General features: G+C 46.0%; 1 protein-coding gene across 7 annotated transcripts in view; it reads left to right on the forward strand.

Moving 5' to 3' along the window:
- The first annotated feature begins 382 nt into the window (after positions 1 to 382).
- CUL5 (cullin 5) overlaps positions 383 to 18149 on the forward strand; it is a 90963-nt gene continuing 73196 nt past the window's right edge. The window contains exon 1 of one of the 7 annotated variants that reach the window (XM_043529946.1): positions 383 to 671. In XM_043529946.1, coding sequence (XP_043385881.1) covers positions 648 to 671 — 24 coding nt within the window. In that variant the 5' untranslated portion in view covers positions 383 to 647. Of the gene's footprint in view, positions 672 to 764; positions 807 to 9096; positions 9184 to 18149 lie in introns of those variants that run through there. The other 6 variants (XM_037890297.2, XM_043529937.1, XM_037890276.2 and 3 more) reach the window with 6 other exon arrangements.

Raw genomic sequence — 18149 nt, forward strand, 5'->3', positions numbered from 1 at the left:
TGGTGTCAGAGAGCAGGGCTCTCCCCGACGTAGATGGGGGTGGGTGGGCCGAGGGTCTCCCGAGGGTAGATGGGGGGTGGGTGGGCTGAGGGTGCAGGGGTCTCCCGGGCGTAGATGGGGTGGTCTGCAGAGGACGAGGGTCTGCCGGGGGTGGATAAGGAGGGGGTGGGCCAAGGAGGCGGGAGCGTCCTGAGGGACTGGCCTGTAGGGGTCTGGGGTGTCCCGGGGGTAGATGGGGCTCAGGGGGGCAGGGGTCTGCCGGGGTCGACGGGAGTCAGGGGAACCGCCCGGCCGGCAGAGGGCGCTGCAGCCGGAGCCTCCCGCCCCAGCCTCTCCCCTTGGCGGCGGAGCCGGCTCCTCGGCGCCGCATCATGCGGGCCAGGCCAGCCCTTGCACGGAGCCGCGGCCGCGGCCGAGTGTCTCCTGGGTGGGCACCGCCATGAGGCGCTGAGCGGCGGCTGCGTGGGGAGCATCGAGCCGGCCGCAGCCCCGAGTCTCCGCCCGGCCTTGTCCCGAGCGAAGCCCCGTCCGCTGCGGCGGCGGGTCCGGCCGGCGGGAGCGCGGGGCCATGTGAAGCGGAGCGGCCGGGAGCCCGCGCCCGGAGCGAGGAGCCGCCGCCGGCCCGGAGGGGCCCCTGCGGGGGGAACATGGCGACGTCTAATCTCTTAAAGGTGCGACCCAGGCCCGCTGCCCGGGCAGGGCCTGGTGGGAGGACGCGGGCGACCCGAGTCCCGTCTGCCGGTGGCGGCGGAGCCTGGGGGCTGCTCCTGGCGGCCCCCATGGCCCGTCACTGCGGGGCGGGGGAGGTGGGTGAGCGCGGCGGCCGGGCAGGGGAAATGTGGGGGAGCGAGGGGGCAGCCTGGCGTGGGGGAGGGGGTGTAGGGAGAAAGGGGGGAGCAGAGGAGAAGGGGGGCAGTGCTGAGGGAGGGAGGGACAGGGGCTGTGCGGAGACAGGGACCTGAAGGGCTTGTTTCTGAAGTTGTGGTATCCAGTATGTTGTAATATTGTGAGGGGGAGGGTTTATAACAAAACCTTCATTTTACCCTGTGCTGGTGGCTGTCTGGGCTCGAGAGACACGGGTCTCTTTCCTCTTCCCCCTTCCCTCCAGTACTAAACTTCACACAGTCTAACCTGTCTCCAAATGTCACACCACCACCACCCCCCCCCCCCCCACCGATCAAATAAGCGTGGGGAAAGTATACGGTAACATATTTTAGACAGCAAAAAGAAAAGGAGGACTTGTGGCACCTTAGAGACTAACAAATTTATTTGAGCATAAGCTTTCGTGAGCTATGCTCAAATAAATTGGTTAGTCTCTAAGGTGCCACAAGTCCTCCTTTTCTTTTTGCAGATACAGACTAACACGGCTACTACTCTGAACCCCATATTTTAGACAGGACACTGTTTCATCCCTTTCTGCATTAACAGAGAAACTAGAAACGCAATGATTTTTAGGATAAACAGAGTTTTAAATGATTGTACAGTGAATAAATATTGTTTGCATTACCACCATGTTCAAAATCTGACGGGTGCAATTTACCTGGAAGGAAAAAAACACTGAACATGTACCACTTATTTAAGCAGCTTTTTTTACATAATCTAGTGTTTCCATAAATTTTTGGTATATGATGATAAACATCTGAACATTGACATATTACTCCGGAGGGCATTCTGTGCACAATATTTTAAAATTCTGCAAGTTTTATTAATAAATATATGCAGGGGCTCCAGCACGGCAGTGGGCAGCACAGGCCAGTGGCTGCATGAAGGTGGGAGATGACCCTGCAGCCCCCAGGGTCACAGACTCAGTGGGGAGGCTGCACCTGACCTTGACACAGCACAAGGCCTGGGCCTGCCCCAAAAACACCCTGGGGCCTTGCCCCTCTGTGCCAGGTGCACCAGGTGTGGGGCAGGCAGGCTCAATGAGGCAGGATCTAAGTTTGGGGGGATCCAGGTGTGGGGTGAGAGGATTCTGTGTGGGACAATTTGGGTGTAGGCAGCTCAGTGGGGGGTCTAGGTGTGGGGGGATTGGGATGCACAGAGGCTTGTTGGAGGGTGGTTCTGGGTGAAGAGGCAAGCCCCTCTGTTGGGGCTTCCAGGTGACGGTGGTTGGGGCTCAGTGGAGGGGTCTGGGTGTGGGGGTCTCAGCAGGGGGCCTGGATGCAAGGGGAGTGGGGCTTGATGGGGTGGGGGTCTGGGAGCAGCTAGTGGGGGTCAGTGGCATGGGGGGTTGGATGTGGGGGCTTGGGGGTAGGGCTCATCAGGGTGGGTGTTTGAATACAGGGAGCTCAGTGGGGGGTAGTCTGGGTGCAGGGGTGGGGGTACAGAGACAGGAGGTCTGGGTGCAGGGGGCTCCAGATGCAGGGTTGAGCTTCAGTGTGGTGGGATTTAGGTATGGAGGACTAGGGGGGTTCTGGGTGTACGGGGTGAGACTTGGGGTGTCTGAGGATGGGAGGTCCGGTATGGGTAGGGGGTTGGGCAAATGGGGCAGCAGCTCCTGGCAGCTGAGGAGCGATGGGGGCAGGAAGCAGGGGAGGATGCTGAGCTTCCTGCAGCTGGGGGAGGTTTCTGGGAGTGGGTCTAACACAGCCCCAGCCACTCCTTGCAGGGGAAGAGGAAGTCCAGTTCTCTCCTGCCTCCAGCCCAGCCAGGACTAGCAGCTGATCCTGGCTCAAATCACTGCAGCCAGTGGCTCGTGCCCTACCTCTCCACCAGCTGTTCTGGATACCCTAAACAATGTACCTGTGCTGCTAGAGAGTGGTGCGTGACTGCTGTTGCAGCTTCCCTGTCAGAGAGTCATTTTTCTGTGGGGAAGCAAAGAAATCTGCGGGAGACAAGAATTTGTGTGTGCAGAATTCCCCAAGGAGCAATAGCCCTGATCAGTTAAAATTGCAGAGTTCCAAAACCAGTATGTGTTGCTACGAAACAAAATGCCCAAGAGGGGGAAATGGGGATGCAGTATGATTATTTGAAGGAATCCTATTTCAGAATGCTAGGTCCAAACAGCCTACCTATTTGGCCATGTTTTACTCCATCACTGTGTGTGTTGTGTTGTTACTTATAGTATGTTTAGGGATTTTGGATAGATTGACATTTGCTTTGGGAAAACGTTAATTACATGGTTTTATAAACAGATGTAAGAAAGTTTAGCATCTCAGCGTTGATAGTATTTCACTTTAAATCTTCTAGAAAATAATTCCTACAGTTGTGGGAGAGTGCAGTGTAAGGCCCTGATTTTGTTAGTTGCAGAATGGTGATATCTGCAAAACTGGTTTTGAAAAAGTGTTTATAATCACATGTTAAATATACAAAGGTGCAGGCTCACCACAGATAATATAGATATAGATGCCTGGTGGATAACTTGGTGATGTCTATAAAGCTTTTAGATAATTAAGTTAGTAGTAATTGAATGCTAGTTTGCCTTTTCCATCAGAACATCTCAAAGCGCTGTACAAAGACAAATAAATATGAACCCTTTTTACTAAAGGAGAAACTATGATAGAGATCGACTTTCAGGAAACCATACAGCAGTCCAGTGAGAGCTGGGAATAGAAACACTCTTGACTCCCAGTTCTTGAGGCTTAAAAAACTACTACACTTAAAGCATATTAACACAAAATTCAGGATGATTGGCAGTGTCTCATATCCTTTCAGAATATAAAATGTACCTATACTTCAACCATCTGAAAACTCTACAATACAGAGTTAAACTTAGGCCGAGTCTACACTAGCGAAATTACTCCGGCACAGCTGTACCAATAGAAGATTGCTTATGTAGCCACTCTATGCCAATGGGAGATGTAATAAAATCATCACGATCGGTGGTAGCTATGTTGGTGGGAGAGCGTCTCCTGCCGGCATAGTGCTGTCCAGACCAGCGCTTCTGTTGGTGTTTTTTTTCAGAACCCTGAGCTACCTAAGTTATACCGACAAAAGTGCTAATGTAGACGTAGCTTAATATTTCACCCCCTTTCTTTTTGGGTGGGGCAGAGGGTTGTGGTATGCGGGAATTGCAGAAGCGCTAGCTTTGTTATCACTCACCTCCACATCCTGGCATTCCACTAGGCGTGTCCAGAAAACACGGGAATACGAGTTTCACCAGATTCTAACACTCTTGCATATTCTCAATTCTCAGTAGAACCCCGTATCTGAACTCGTGTTCACGCATTGTTGTGTATCCTTTCTGTCCTCTCTGCTGCATTGAGGTTTAGGGGAGTTCTAACCGTTTGGTGGCCCACATCCGATACTACTGCTATACAAATAAGTAATAACTGAAGGTGTTGTCCCATAGGTAATATTTAGGATTAGAAAGAAAAGGTGTTAACATCTGGCTAGTCTACTTAGAAGAGGGAGAAGGCCAAGTAGTTGAGTGTAGGTCAGATTTAGGTAGCTTCTGTTCACTAAACTGTACCTTTATCCTAGTAAATACAAGGCCTAGTTTCCCTCTCATTCCTTGTGCACTTTCCCCGTGGTTCTCTATTTGCTTGGGAAGTGAAGTGAAATGAAATATGACTTCCCCACGGGGGCAGTGGATGCCTTGACAGTTGCTGAGTTGAAACCTGACTGGGTGATGTCAGTTTGGAATGGATCAGTACAATAATTTGAGCCTCAGATATGCACCTTCATTCGCCCCAAAAATGAAGAATAGTAACATTTTGATATCACATGAATTTTTTTTTAAAGGGATGTTGTGTTTTGAAAACAGTTTGCTCAAACAACCTCAACTTTGGTCAACTAGTCCTCCCCTGGACCGTGATGAGGCACAGCAAATTTCAAGGCAATCTCAATATGTGTGTGGATTTTAACAAACTGATTTTGATAAGTGCTCTAAACAGTAAGGGCTTGTCTACATTATGCGCTGGATCGATGGGCAGCGATCGATCCAGCGGGGGTTAATTTATTGTGTCTACTCTAGACGCGATAAATCGACCGGCGAGCACTCTCCCGTCGACTCCGGTACTCCACCAGGACGAGAGGCGCAGGTGGAGTCAATGGGAGAGCGTCAGCTGTTGATTTACTGCAGTGAAGATACCACGGTAGGTAGATCTAAGTATGTTGACTTCAGTTACGTTATTCACGTAGCTGAAGTTGCATAACTTAGATCAGTCTCCTTCCCCCCCGCCATACGCCAGGCCTAAGATGGTCTCTGCCTTAACTGTAGTGGTGCTACACTCCTCTATAATAGGCCTCAGGTTGCAGGGGACAGTTCCTTGTGTCTGTATTTAAATATTTCTAGAGCTCATCGCATAAAACTGGAGCTGTTATGAGACTTACATGAATTATGTGGTTATTTCAGAAGTATATTTGCTACTCTGTAAATGACTGCATTACAAAAGTTAGTAAAGATGCTCAAACTAGTGCAGGGATCTCATACTTGCTTTCTGGAACTCTGAAGTAGAGAGAGGCTTAATACATAACAGGATTTTGATCTCCCAAAGTTCAGGGATGTTAAAAATCCATGGTTTTCATTCAGATATCACAGTATATCAATACTGTGGTCTCCTCAGAGCCCTTGGTGGCACTGGGAGCAAGAAAATATGGTCCCTGATTGTGCAATTGGATCCATGTGGACAGAACCTTGTATCTATGTAGAGTCTCATTGGAGTGAACGGGGCTGCATGCAAGTGCAAGTAAACCCTTGCAGATTTCGCTAGGGATTGGGGCATAAGCTTAGTCCGGCTTCTGTAGGAAACCTACTCCTTTTTTCCCCCCCTTCCCCTGTTTAAATCCTGTATCTTATCCCATTTACCTTTTATTTCAACCATTCTTCTCCAACCTCCCATCCCTGGCAACCTGCAATATACCAGCTAGTTTTGATCTCTATAACTCACAGTAAATATTTCCAGCTGCATACTTTGGGTGTCTCGTCTTGGCTATTTCGTAATAGGACTTCCTTAAAATGTCAGCAAGGCATATATGCCAATTGCAGTTGTATAGTGGAGGCCTTCTTGTCATTAACATTGCCTAACCCTCAATATCTGTTGATAAAGCCCCATTCTTCGGCTTGTCCATAGTTGCTCACTATTCAGTAGTAACTGCACTGCAATCACAGCACCAATTGTGAGAGCTGCCAGACAGTAGAAGTTGGTCAAATTGCATGCTAAATTTGAAGTTGATGTGAGAGTTGGATTTAATCACCCTTTAGGCCACATATTTGACATCCAGGAGCTAGTATATAAGATCAGCACAGTAACATACATGTTAAAGTTAGAGACAAGGCGGGTGAGGTAATATCTTTTATTGGACCAACCTCAGTTGGTGGAAGGAACAAGCTTTTGAGCTTCACACAGCGCTTCCTCAGGTCTGCAGAAGGAAGGAAACTAGAGTGTCCAAGCTAAATACAAGGTGGGATAGATTGTTAAGCAAAAAGGGTTCACACATGTTGTAGGCCAGTGGTTCTCAACCTTTTTTTACCCAAGGACCCCTAAACTTAAATAGACGAACCTGCAGACCCACAATCAGAGGCGATGCATAGAGGCGTCACATGCCCCGCAGATTTCTGCCTTCCATTTAGCCCTGATCCCTGAAGTGCTGATGTAGCAGGGCAGAGCTGTGGTGTGTCTCCTTGGCTAGCTGCTGCCTGCTCGTGGAGTCAGTGGCTGTGCGGCAATCCCTTCTGATGGCTGGGGGAGATCTCTCTTCTGCCGTGATCCTTCAATTTTTGGTTGCACCCCTCTAAACCCAGACAGGCTGGGTGACCTGCTGAAGTGAGTCGGGGGTGGAGGTGGCGCTCCCTCCCTCAGTTCCACTGCCTGGGGTTGATACTTGGTTTATTTTGTCAGACCCCCTAAAACCTGCTTGTGGACACCCCCCCCCCCCCCCAGGTGAGAACCAGTACTGTGCAAGACCACTTAAAATGAAATTGGCAACTAACACCCCTACAGTTCTAGAACAATGGAAGATTAGTAGATAGCAGGGTATGTAGTAAGTAGGGCTGTCAGTTAATCACAGTTAACTCACACGATTAACTAAAAAAAAAAAAACTAATTGCGATTAACAATAGAATATCAATTGAAATGTATTAAATATTTTTGGATGTTTTTCTACATTTTCAATATTGATTTCAATTACAACACAGAATACAAAGTACACAGTGCTCACTTGATATTTATTTTTGATTACAGATATTTGCACTGTAAAAATGATAAAAGAAATACTATTTTTTAATTCACCTCATACAAGTACTGAAGTGCAAATTTTTTATCGTGAAAATGCAACTTACAAATGTAGATTTTTATTTTTTTTGGTTACATAACTGCACTCAAAACCAAAACAGTGTAAAACTTTTAGAGCCTACAAGTCCACTCAGTCCTCCTCCTTCTGCCAATCACTCAGACAAACAAGTAAACATACGTTGATGGGAGATATTGCTCCATGCTTCTTACTTACAGTGTCACCTGAAAGTGAGAACAGGCATTCGCATCACACTTTTGTAGTCAGTGTTGCATGGTATTTACATGCCAGATATGCTAAACATTCATATGCTCCTTCCATGCTTTGGCCACCATTCCAGGGGACAAGCTTCCATGCTGATGATGCTTATTAAAAAAAAAAAGCGTCCATTAATTTTGTGACTGTACTCCTTGGGAGGAGAATTGTAAGTCTCCTGCTCTGTTTTATCCACATTCTGCATATATTTCATGTTATAGCAGTCTCAGATGATGACCCAGCACGTGTTCATTTTAAGATCATTTTCACAGCACATTTGACAAAACGCAAAGAAGGTACCAATATGAGATTTCTAAAAATACTACAGCATTTGACCCAACGTTTAAGAATCTGAAGTGCCATCCAAAATCTGAGAGAGATGAGGTATGGAGCATGCTTTCAGAAGTCTTAAAAGAGCAACTCTCTGATGTGGAAACTACAGAACCCAAACCACCAAAAAAGAAAATCTCAACCCTCTGCTGGTGGCATCTGACTCAGATGATGAAAATAACATGTGTCAGTCCGCACTGCTTTGGATCGTTATCAAGCAGAACCCATCATCAGCATGGAAGCATGTCCTCTGGCATGGTGGTTGAAGCATGAATCTTTGAAGCATGAATCTTTAAAGCATCTGGAACATAAATATCTTGCAATGCCAGCTACAACAGTGCCATGCAAATGGCTGTTCTCGCTTTCAGGTGACATTGTAAACAAGCAGCATTATTTCCTGCAAATTGTAACCAGCCTTGTTTGTCTGAGTGATTGGCTGACCAAGAAGTAGGACTGAGTGGACTTGTAGGCTCTAAAGTTTTATATTGTTTTATTTTTGAATGCAGTTTTTTTTGTACATAATTCTACATTTGTAAGTTCAACTTTCATGATAAAGAGCTTGCACTACAGTACTTGTATGAGGTGAATTGAAGAATACAATTATTTTCTTTTTTACAGTGAAAATATTGGTAATAAAAAATAAATATAAAATGATCACTGTACACTTTGTATTCTGTGTTGTAAGTGAAATCAATATATTTGAAAATGTAGGAAACATCCCCAAAAAATAAATAGTGTTCTATTGTTGTTTAACAGTGTGATTAATCACAATTAATTTTTTTAATCGCTTGACAGCCCTAGTAGTAAGTTGTCCTAATGGGCCATGAAATCAGTCTCTCTTTAAAATCCATGGTTTTTGGTGTTCAGTAGTTACAAATATGTTTCCTTGTCTCTCTCATATCCTGGGACCAACATGGCTATAACAACACTGCATGCAACATTAAAGTTAAGGAAAATGAAGTAAGAAGTGTGAGGGAAATGTAGTACTAGCTACAAAAATAATTGAGATGAGTGGGTATGCTCTCAGTATAAAGTGTCTCATTTTCTTTTATTGTATTACAGTAGTGCCTAAACCCCAGCTGAGATCAAGGCCCCATTGTGCTAGACGTTCTACAACAAGCAGTAAGAGACAGCCTTGCCCCAAAGAGCCTACTATTCAGTGTAAAAAAAAAAAAAAAAAAAAAAACCACCTCACTACATTAAGGAAGAGTTACAGTTGCTTGGTAGTGTGTCGCCCTGTTGCAGAATGTTGAGTTAGGGGAAAACTCAGACTTCTGAGAAGCGGGAAATGAAAGTGAAAGTTACCTGTGCAAATATTCCTTTTTGTCTTTTAATAGTGTTAGATGGAATCCAATGGGTGAGAGTGAATGGGTTGTAAAAGGAAGTGAAGTATATTTCAGGAACTGTGGGGTTGGCAGAGTAAAGGTATGTCGTCCTTCCTCCCCCCCAAGATGCATGACAGTTTTATTTTCCGTTGGGTCTTCTCGTACAAATCGCTATTTTTGTGATTCAGAAATGTAGCTTGTTTGATTAACAACATTGGTTAGTTTACAGTGTTTGTAATAATAATAATACAAAGATATGCATGGTACTTTATAGACAAACAAGAATGACAGGCCTCCGTTCCAAGGAGCCCAATCTTTCACACGTCTCTTGAGTGATCTTTACTCATGTGAGCAGTCCATTTAAGTTCAAGACTTGTAGAAATGGGCCCTAAATTATGGAAATTTATATTTGCAAAGGTGTAGCTAGAGCTCTGAAAACACTTAGTCATACATTTTTGTTTGTGTTAACAATGTGTACTGGGGCATTGCTGAAAGAGAGCAGAGTTAAGGTTGCATGGGCAACCTTAACTGCATATCTTGGCCAGATTGAAAAGGGCTAGGATGGAATTGGAGGAGACGAACTCCACACAGTGAGTGTAGACAGCACACTCAGAGCTTAGAGATGGAAGGGAGATGGGGAAGTAGCTGGAGAGGCATGTGGGGTCAAGGGTGTGTGTTTTGTTTTTTAGGGTGGCAGAGACTAGAGCAGGGAAAGCGGAAGAGTAAAGGAGAGCATGAGAGTGGGCACAAAGGAATCAGATCACTTGATGTGCTGGGATCAGTAGGGCAAGTAGGATGAGGTTAGAGGTGGAGAGCAGAGGAGAAAATTGTGTCTGTGACAGTAGAAGGAGATGAGAGTTGTAGGAAGGGAAGGAAAGACAAGCTGAAAGCAATGGCAGACAGTCGTTTCATGCCTTTTTTCCTGAGTTACGTGTGCAGACACCATACCACAGCAAGCATGGAGCCCGCTCAGCTCACTGTCACCGTACGTCTCCTGGGTGCTGGCAGACGCGGTACTACATTGCTACACAGCAGCAGCCTATTGCCTTGTGGCAGCAGATGGTGCAATAGGCCTGATAACCATTGTCATCATGTCTGAGGTGCTCCTGGCCACCTCGGTAAGCTCGGTCAGGAGCGCCTGGGCAGACATGGGCGCAGGGACTAAAATAGGAGTGACTTGACCAGGTCGTTCTCTTTAGTCCTGCTGGCAGTCCTATTGCACTGTCTTCTGGCGAGCAGCCGGGAGATGAGGATGGCTAGCAGTCCTACTGCACCGTCTGCTGCCTGCCAAAGATGTAAAAGATAGATGGAGTGGATTGAAACAAGAAATAGACCAGATTTGTTTTGTATTCATTTGCTCCCCTTTCCTTCCCTCCCTCCCTCCCTCTGTGAAATCAACGTCCGACAGTCATTTTAGTGAGGTCTGTCAGGGGCACCTTGAAAAGTTTAATGGAGATTCAGTCCTGCCTGAAATACCAGGGGGAGGGATAGGTCAGTGGGTTGAGCATTGGCCTGCTAAACCCAGGGTTTTGAGTTCAATCCTTGAGGGGGCCATTCTGTGTGACAGTTGTTTTTGTTTCTCTTTGATGTAAAGCCACCCCCTTTGTTGATTTTAATTCCCTGTAAGCCAATCCTGTAAGCCATGTCGTCAGTCACCCCTCCCTCTGTCAGAGCAATGGCAGACAATCGTTCCGCGCCTTTTTTCTGTGCAGACACCATATCACGGCAAGCTTGGAGCCTGCTCAGATCACTTTGGCAATTAGGAGCACATTAAACACCACGCACATTATCCAGCAGTATATGCGGCACCAGAACCTGGCAAACCGAAACCGGGTGAATAGGCGAAGTCAGCGTGGTGACGAAAGTGATGAGGACATGGATACGGACTTCTCTCAAAGCACGGGCCCTGGCAATGTGGGCATCATGGTGCTAATGGGGCAGGTTCATGCAGTGGAACGCTGATTCTGGGCTCGGGAAACAAGCACAGACTGGTGGGACCGCATAGTGTTGCAGGTCTGGGATGATTCTCAGTGGCTGCGAAACTTTCGCATGCGTAAGGGCACTTTCATGGAACTTTGTGACTTGCTTTCCCCCGCCCTGAAGCGCATGAATACCAAGATGAGAGCAGCCCTCACAGTTGAGAAGCGAGTGGCAATAGCCCTGTGGAAGCTTGCAACGCCAGATAGCTACCGGTCAGTCGGGAATCAATTTGGAGTGGGCAAATCTACTGTGGCGGCTGCTGTGATGCAAGTAGCCCACACAATCAAAGATCTGCTGATATCAAGGGTAGTGACCCTGGGAAATGAGCAGGTCATAGTGGATGGCTTTGCTGCAGTGGGATTCCCTAACTTGTGGTGGGGCCATAGACGGAACCCATATCCCTATCTTGGCACCGGAGCACCAAGCCAGTGAGTACATAAACCGCAAGGGGTACTTTTCAATAGTGCTGCAAGCACTAGTGGATCACAAGGGACGTTTCACCAACATCAACGTGGGATGCCCGGGAAAGGTACATGACGCTCGCGTCTTCAGGAACTCTCGTCTGTTTAAACGGCTGCAGGTAGGGATTTACTTCCCAGACCAGAAGATACCTGTTGGGAATGTTGAAATGCCTATTGTTATCGCTGGGGACTCAGCCTACCCCTTAATGCCATGGCTCATGAAGCCATACACAGGCAGCCTGGATAGTAGTCAGGAGCTGTTCAACTACAGGCTGAGCAAGTGCAGAATGGTGGTAGAATGTGCATTTGGACGTTTAAAAGCGCGCTGGAGCAGTTTACTGACTTCGTTAGACCTCAGCCCAACCAACATTCCCACTGTTATTACTGCTTGCTGTGCGCTCCACGATATCTGTGAGAGTAAGGGGGAGACGTTTATGGTGGGGTGGGAGGTTGAGGCAAATCGCCTGGCCACTGGTTACGCACAGCCAGACACCAGGGTGGTTAGAAAAGCACAGGAGGGCACGGTGCACATCAGAGAAGCTTTGAAAACCAGTTTCATGACTGGCCAGGCTATGGTGTGAAAGTTCTGTTTGTTTCTCCTTGATGAAACCCCCTGCCCCTTGGTTCACTCTACTTCCCTGTAAGCTAACCACCCTCCCATCCTCCCTTCGATCACCGCTTGCAGAGGCAATAAAGTCATAGTTGCTTCACATTCATGCATTTTTTATTAATTCATCACACAAATAGGTGGATAACTGCCAAGGTAGCCCGGGAGGGGTGGTGGAGGAGGGAAGGACAAGGCCACACAGCACTTTAAAAGTTTAAAACTTTAGAACTTATTGAATGCCAGCCTTCTGTTGCTTGGGCAATCCTCTGGGGTGGAGTGGCTGGGTGGCCGGAGGCCCCCCCACCGCATTCTTGGGCATTCTGGGTGAGGAAGCTGTGGAACTTGCGGAGGAGGGCGGTTGGTTACACAGGGGCTGTAGCAGCGGTCTGTGCTCCTGCTGCCTTTCCTGCAGCTCAACCATACACTGGAGAATATTAGTTTGATCCTCCAGCAGCCTCAGCATTGAATCTTGCCTCCTCTCATCATGCTGCCGCCACCTATCAGCTTCAGCCCTCTCTTCAGCCCGCCACTTCTCCTCCTGGTCATTTTGTGCTTTCCTGCACCCTGACATTGTCTGCCTCCACGCATTCGTCTGTGCTCTGTCAGTGTGGGAGGACAGCATGAGGTCAGAGAACATTTCATCACCAGTGCGGTTTTTTGCCTTCTAATCTTCGCTAGCCTCTGGGAAGGAGAAGATCCTGTGATCCTTGAAACACATGCAGCTAGTGGAGAAAAAAAAAAAGGGACAGTGGTATTTAAAAAGACACATTTTATACAACAATGGGTACACTCTTTCACGGTAAACCTTGCTGTTAACATTACATACATAGCACATGTGCTTTCGTTACAAGGTCGCATTTTGCGTCCCCTTCACCACATGGCTAACCCTTCCCCCCCCTCCCCCTGGCTAACAGCGGGGAACATTTCTGTTCAGCCACAGGCAAACAGCCCAGCAGGAACGGGCACCTCTGAATCTCCCCTTAAGAAAAACACCCTGTTTCAACCAGCTGACCATGAATGATATCATTCTCCTGAGGATAACACAGCAAGATAAAGAACGGATGTTGTTTGAACACGAGCAAACATACACTGCAATGCTTTGTTCTGCAGTGATTCCCGACTATGTGCTACTGGCCTGGTGTGGTAAAGTGTCCTACCATGGTGGACGGAATAAGGCTGCCCTCCCCAGAAACCTTTTGCAAAGGCTTTGGGAGTACATCTAGGAGAGCTTTATGGAGATGTCCCTGGAGGATTTCCGCTCCATCCCCAGACACGTTAACAGACTTTTCCAGTAGCTGTACTGGCCACGAATGCCAGGGCAAGTTAATCATTAAACACGCTTGCTTTTAAACCATGTATTCTATTTAAAAAGGTACACTCACCAGAGGTCCCTTTTCTGCCTGGCGGGTCCCGGAGGCAGCTGTGGGTGGGTTCGGGGGGTACTGGCTCCAGGTCCAGGGTGAGAAACAGTTCCTGGCTGTCGGGAAAACTGGTTTCTCCACTTCCTTGCTGTGAGCTATCTACAACCTCATCATCTTCCTCGTCCCCAAAACCTGCTTCCGTGTTGCCCCCATCTCCATTGAGGGAGTCAAACAACATGGTTGGGGTAGTGGTGGCTGAAGCCCCTAAAATGGCATGCAGCTCATCATAGAAGCGGCATGTTTGGGGCTCTGACCCGGAGCGGCCGTTTGCCCCTCTGGTCTTCTGTTAGGCTTGCCTCAGCTCCTTAAGTTTCACGCAGCACTGCTTCAGGTCCTTGTTATGGCCTCTGTCCTTCATGCCCTGGAGATTTTGACAAATGTTTTGGCATTTCAAAAACTGGAACGGAGTTCTGATAGCATGGATTCCTCTCCCCATACAGCGATCAAATCCCGTGCCTCCCGTTCGGTCCATGCTGGAGCTCTTTTGCGATTCTGGGACTCCATCATGGTCACCTCTGCTGATGAGCTCTGCATTCAACCTGCAGTTTGCCACGCTGACCAAACAGGAAATGAAATTCAAAACTTCGCGGGCCTTTTCCTGTCTACCTGGCCCGTGCATCTGAGTTGAGAGTGCTGTCCAGAACGGTCACAATGGAGCACTCTGGGATAGCTCCTGGAGGCCAATACTGTCTAATTGGGTCCACAGTACCCCAAATTTGACCCAGCAAGAGTGATTTCAGCACTAATCCCCTTGTCAGGGGTGGAGTAAAGAAATCGATTTTAAGAGCCTTTTAAGTAAAAAAAAAAAAAGAAAAGAAAAGAAAAAAAAAAGGGCTTCATCGTGTGGACGGGTGCAGCGTTAAATCGATTTAACGCTGCTAAATTCGACCTCAACTCCTAGTGTAGACCAGGGGTGAGATTCAAAAACTTAAAGCTTTAGAACTGTTCAAACACAAGTTGTCAGCATCAAATATCAAAATATACAAAGTAAATATCTTTATATCAAAGTCTAATAGGATCTCAAGTAGCATTTTTCTAACTTTATCTATTTGTAAATTTCATTTATCGATGGAAATATTTCAGATCGATTTGTGTACAGTGAAATCGATTACTCACAGTTATTGATAAAAGTATAATCCTTCCAAGCCTAGTTATACAAATGTTTGTTCTACGGTTATATTTTGTTTGTAAAGTTAGTCAGCTTTGTTACTCTGACAAAAAGCAAGTATGTATTCTCATTCTGATGATATGTGAACCTTGTCTACCACTGCACTATAGTTTAACTTCCACTGGAAGAATACTTCTTGCATCAGTCTCTACTCATTTATTCTTTTCTGTTATAACCATTTACAGGGCATAGGATTTCGTTAAGAAAAAGGAAACTTGTTCATAGAGCATTGTGTAGGCAATATGAAGTGAAGAGACAGAGTCTAAAATTGGTACATGTTGTGCCTGGTATTCAGTGCCTCTTCAGACAGCGGATATTGGTATTGTTGAAATGCAATTATTGTGTTTTAATGTAGTATGTGAATGCTGGGAGGAAAGGAAAGTCAAAATTTCATTAGCAAGATTCCTTAAATGTGTCACAGTGAAAGATTCTTACTTATTTTTTAAATTTACCTTTTTTCTCTATCTTGTGGATAAGATCACCTGGATTTGTCTCAGATGGATGCTTTCTGTGGTGGCACAATCTCCAGGTGGGAAAAGAATGACAAATACATAGGGCCCTTCGTTTTCAGTTTTTATTTTATTTAACTTTTTCCTAAGAATTTATCAGTGTTTATTACCACAGCAACAAAAACAGATGAAAATCAGTGCAAAAATATTAATAATTTTTCTGGGTAAATATCGCAGTCTATTTTGGTGGACAATGGGAAAAATTAGTAGATTAACGCTTTGAATTCAGTTTATCAATGTGGTTTGCTGCAGAACTAAAACAGAACTCAAAACATGCCACTTCTGAGTTTAAGAGAAAAATATATCTCTGATCCCCAGGTAAAACTTTATTTGAATAAACAGTTTACTGTTGTAGACTTAGAACTATTAGCCTGTAAATATTTACATTTAATAATTGGGCCACACTGTTTGCAGCGCTTACATTCAATTTTAGCTTTTTCTCCTGTTTTTGTTTTTTAAAACTTTCGAATACTTCCTTGTGTTCTGAAACGTATTCTGATACAGACTTTTGTTTTCTTTCCATTTTAGTGTGTCAAATCTTTAAACCATTGTCTGTTAGAAACTTGAGATGTGTACTTGGTGGGCGAGAGATTTATCAGTATGTTCAGATGAGGACATACTTAGAGTTTGCATGCGTGCCTGTTTATTGCAGTATCTTCTAGACCGGGTTCCCAAACTTGGTTTGTGGCTTGTTCAGGGTAAGTCCCTGGTGGGCCGTGAGACGCTCTGTTTACCTGAGCGTTCGCAAGTATGGCCACTCGCAGCTTCCAGTGGCTGCGGTTCACTGTTCCTGCCCAATGGGAGCTGTGAGTGGCCGTACCTGAAGACGCTTAGGTAAACAAAGCATCTCACAGCCCGCCAAGGGCTTACCCTGAACAAGCCACGAACCAAGTATGGGAACCCCTGGTCTAGACTAATACATAGCCTTACTTCAACAGGCAGTTTTACATGTACACACAGACTTAATATATTACTGTAATATATATAGCTCATGCAATGTATTGTATTTTCCTAATAAAACAAGTTATTTTTTATATATTTGAATGATACACAAGTAGGGTGAAAATGGGAAAAAACTGAATAATACTTTTTGTAAAACCCAGGAATTTTTCAGTAAAAATCGGTTTAACTGAAAATGAAGGGGCTTACAAATAAGTCCTCTCTGTGGTCTGGTCAGTCCAGGGGGGAGTTGATTTAAATCACTAGTCAGGAAGACTCAATTTAATCATGGATTTCTACATAAAAATGCATTCTTGTTGGTTTTTATAACCTTAATACATATTCTTCACAACTCAAAAAGAAAAGGAGTACTTGTGGCACCTTAGAGACTAACCAATTTATTTGAGCATAAGCTTTCGTGAGCTACAGCTCACTTCATGGAATGCATACTGTGGAAAATACAGAAGATGTTCTTATACATACAAACCATGAAAAAATGGATGTTTACCACTACAAAAGGTTTTCTCTCCCCCCACCCCACTCTCCTGCTGGTAATAGCTTATCTAAAGTGATCACTCTCCTTACAATGTGTATGATAATCAAGTTGGGCCATTTCCAGCACAAATCCAGGTTTCCCCCCCCCCCCCCAACCCATTCTCCTGTTGGTAATAACTTATCTAAAGTGATCATTCTCCTTACAATGTGTATGATAATCAAGGTGGGCCATTTCCAGCACAAATCCAGGGTTTAACAAGAACGTCTGAGGAACGGCGGGGGGGGGGGGGGGTAGGAAAAAACAAGGGGAAATAGGTTACCTTGCATAATGACTTAGCCACTCCCAGTCTCTATTCAAGCCTAAGTTAATTAAAGCCTAATCGAATTTGCAAATGAATTCCAATTCAACAGTCTCTCACTGGAGTCTGGTTTTGAAGTTTTTCTGTTGTAATATCGCAACTTTCATGTCTGTAATCGTGTGACCAGAGAGATTGAAGTGTTCTCTGACTGGTTTATGAATGTTGTAATTCTTGACGTCTGATTTGTGTCCATTTATTCTTTTACGTAGAGACTGTCCAGTTAGACCAATGTACATGGCAGAGGGGCATTGCTGGCACATGATGGCATATATCACATTGGTAGATGTGCAGGTGAACGAGCCTCTGATAGTGTGGCTGATGTTATTAGGCCCTGTGATGGAGTCCCCTGAATAGATATGTGGGCACAGTTGGCAACGGGCTTTGTTGCAAGGATAGGTTCCTGGGTTAGTGGTTCTGTTGTGTGTTATGTGGTTGCTGGTGAGTATTCGCTTCAGGTTGGGGGGCTGTCTGTAGGCAAGGACTGGCCTGTCTCCCAAGATTTGTGAGAGTGTTGGGTCATCCTTCAGGATAGGTTGTAGATCCTTAATAATGCATTGGAGGCGTTTTAGTTGGGGGCTGAAGGTGACGGCTAGTGGCATTCTGTTATTTTCTTTGTTAGGCCTGTCCTGTAGTAGGTGACTTCTGGGAACTCTTCTGGCTCTATCAGTCTGTTTCTTCACTTCTGCAGGTGGGTATTGTAGTTGTAAGAATGCTTGATAGAGATCTTGTAGGTGTTTGTCTCTGTCTGAGGGATTGGAGCAAATGCGGTTGTATCGCAGAGCTCGGCTGTAGACAATGGATCGTGTGGTGTGGTCAGGGTGAAAGCTGGAGGCATGTAGGTAGGAATAGCGGTCAGTAGGTTTCCGGTATAGGGTGGTGTTTATGTGACCGTCGTTATTAGCACTGTAGTGTCCAGGAAGTGGATCTCTTGTGTGGACTGGACCAGGCTGAGGTTAATGGTGGGATGGAAATTGTTGAAATCATGGTGGAATTCCTCAAGGGCTTCTTTTCCATGGGTCCAGAGGATGAAGATGTCATCAATATAGCACAAGTAGAGTAGGGGCATTAGGGGACGAGAGCAGAGGAGGCGTTGTTCTAAGTCATCCATAAAGATGTTGGCATACTGT

Source organism: Chelonia mydas, chromosome 1 (assembly GCF_015237465.2).
Source record: "Chelonia mydas isolate rCheMyd1 chromosome 1, rCheMyd1.pri.v2, whole genome shotgun sequence".
NCBI classification, from domain to species: Eukaryota; Metazoa; Chordata; order Testudines; family Cheloniidae; genus Chelonia; species Chelonia mydas.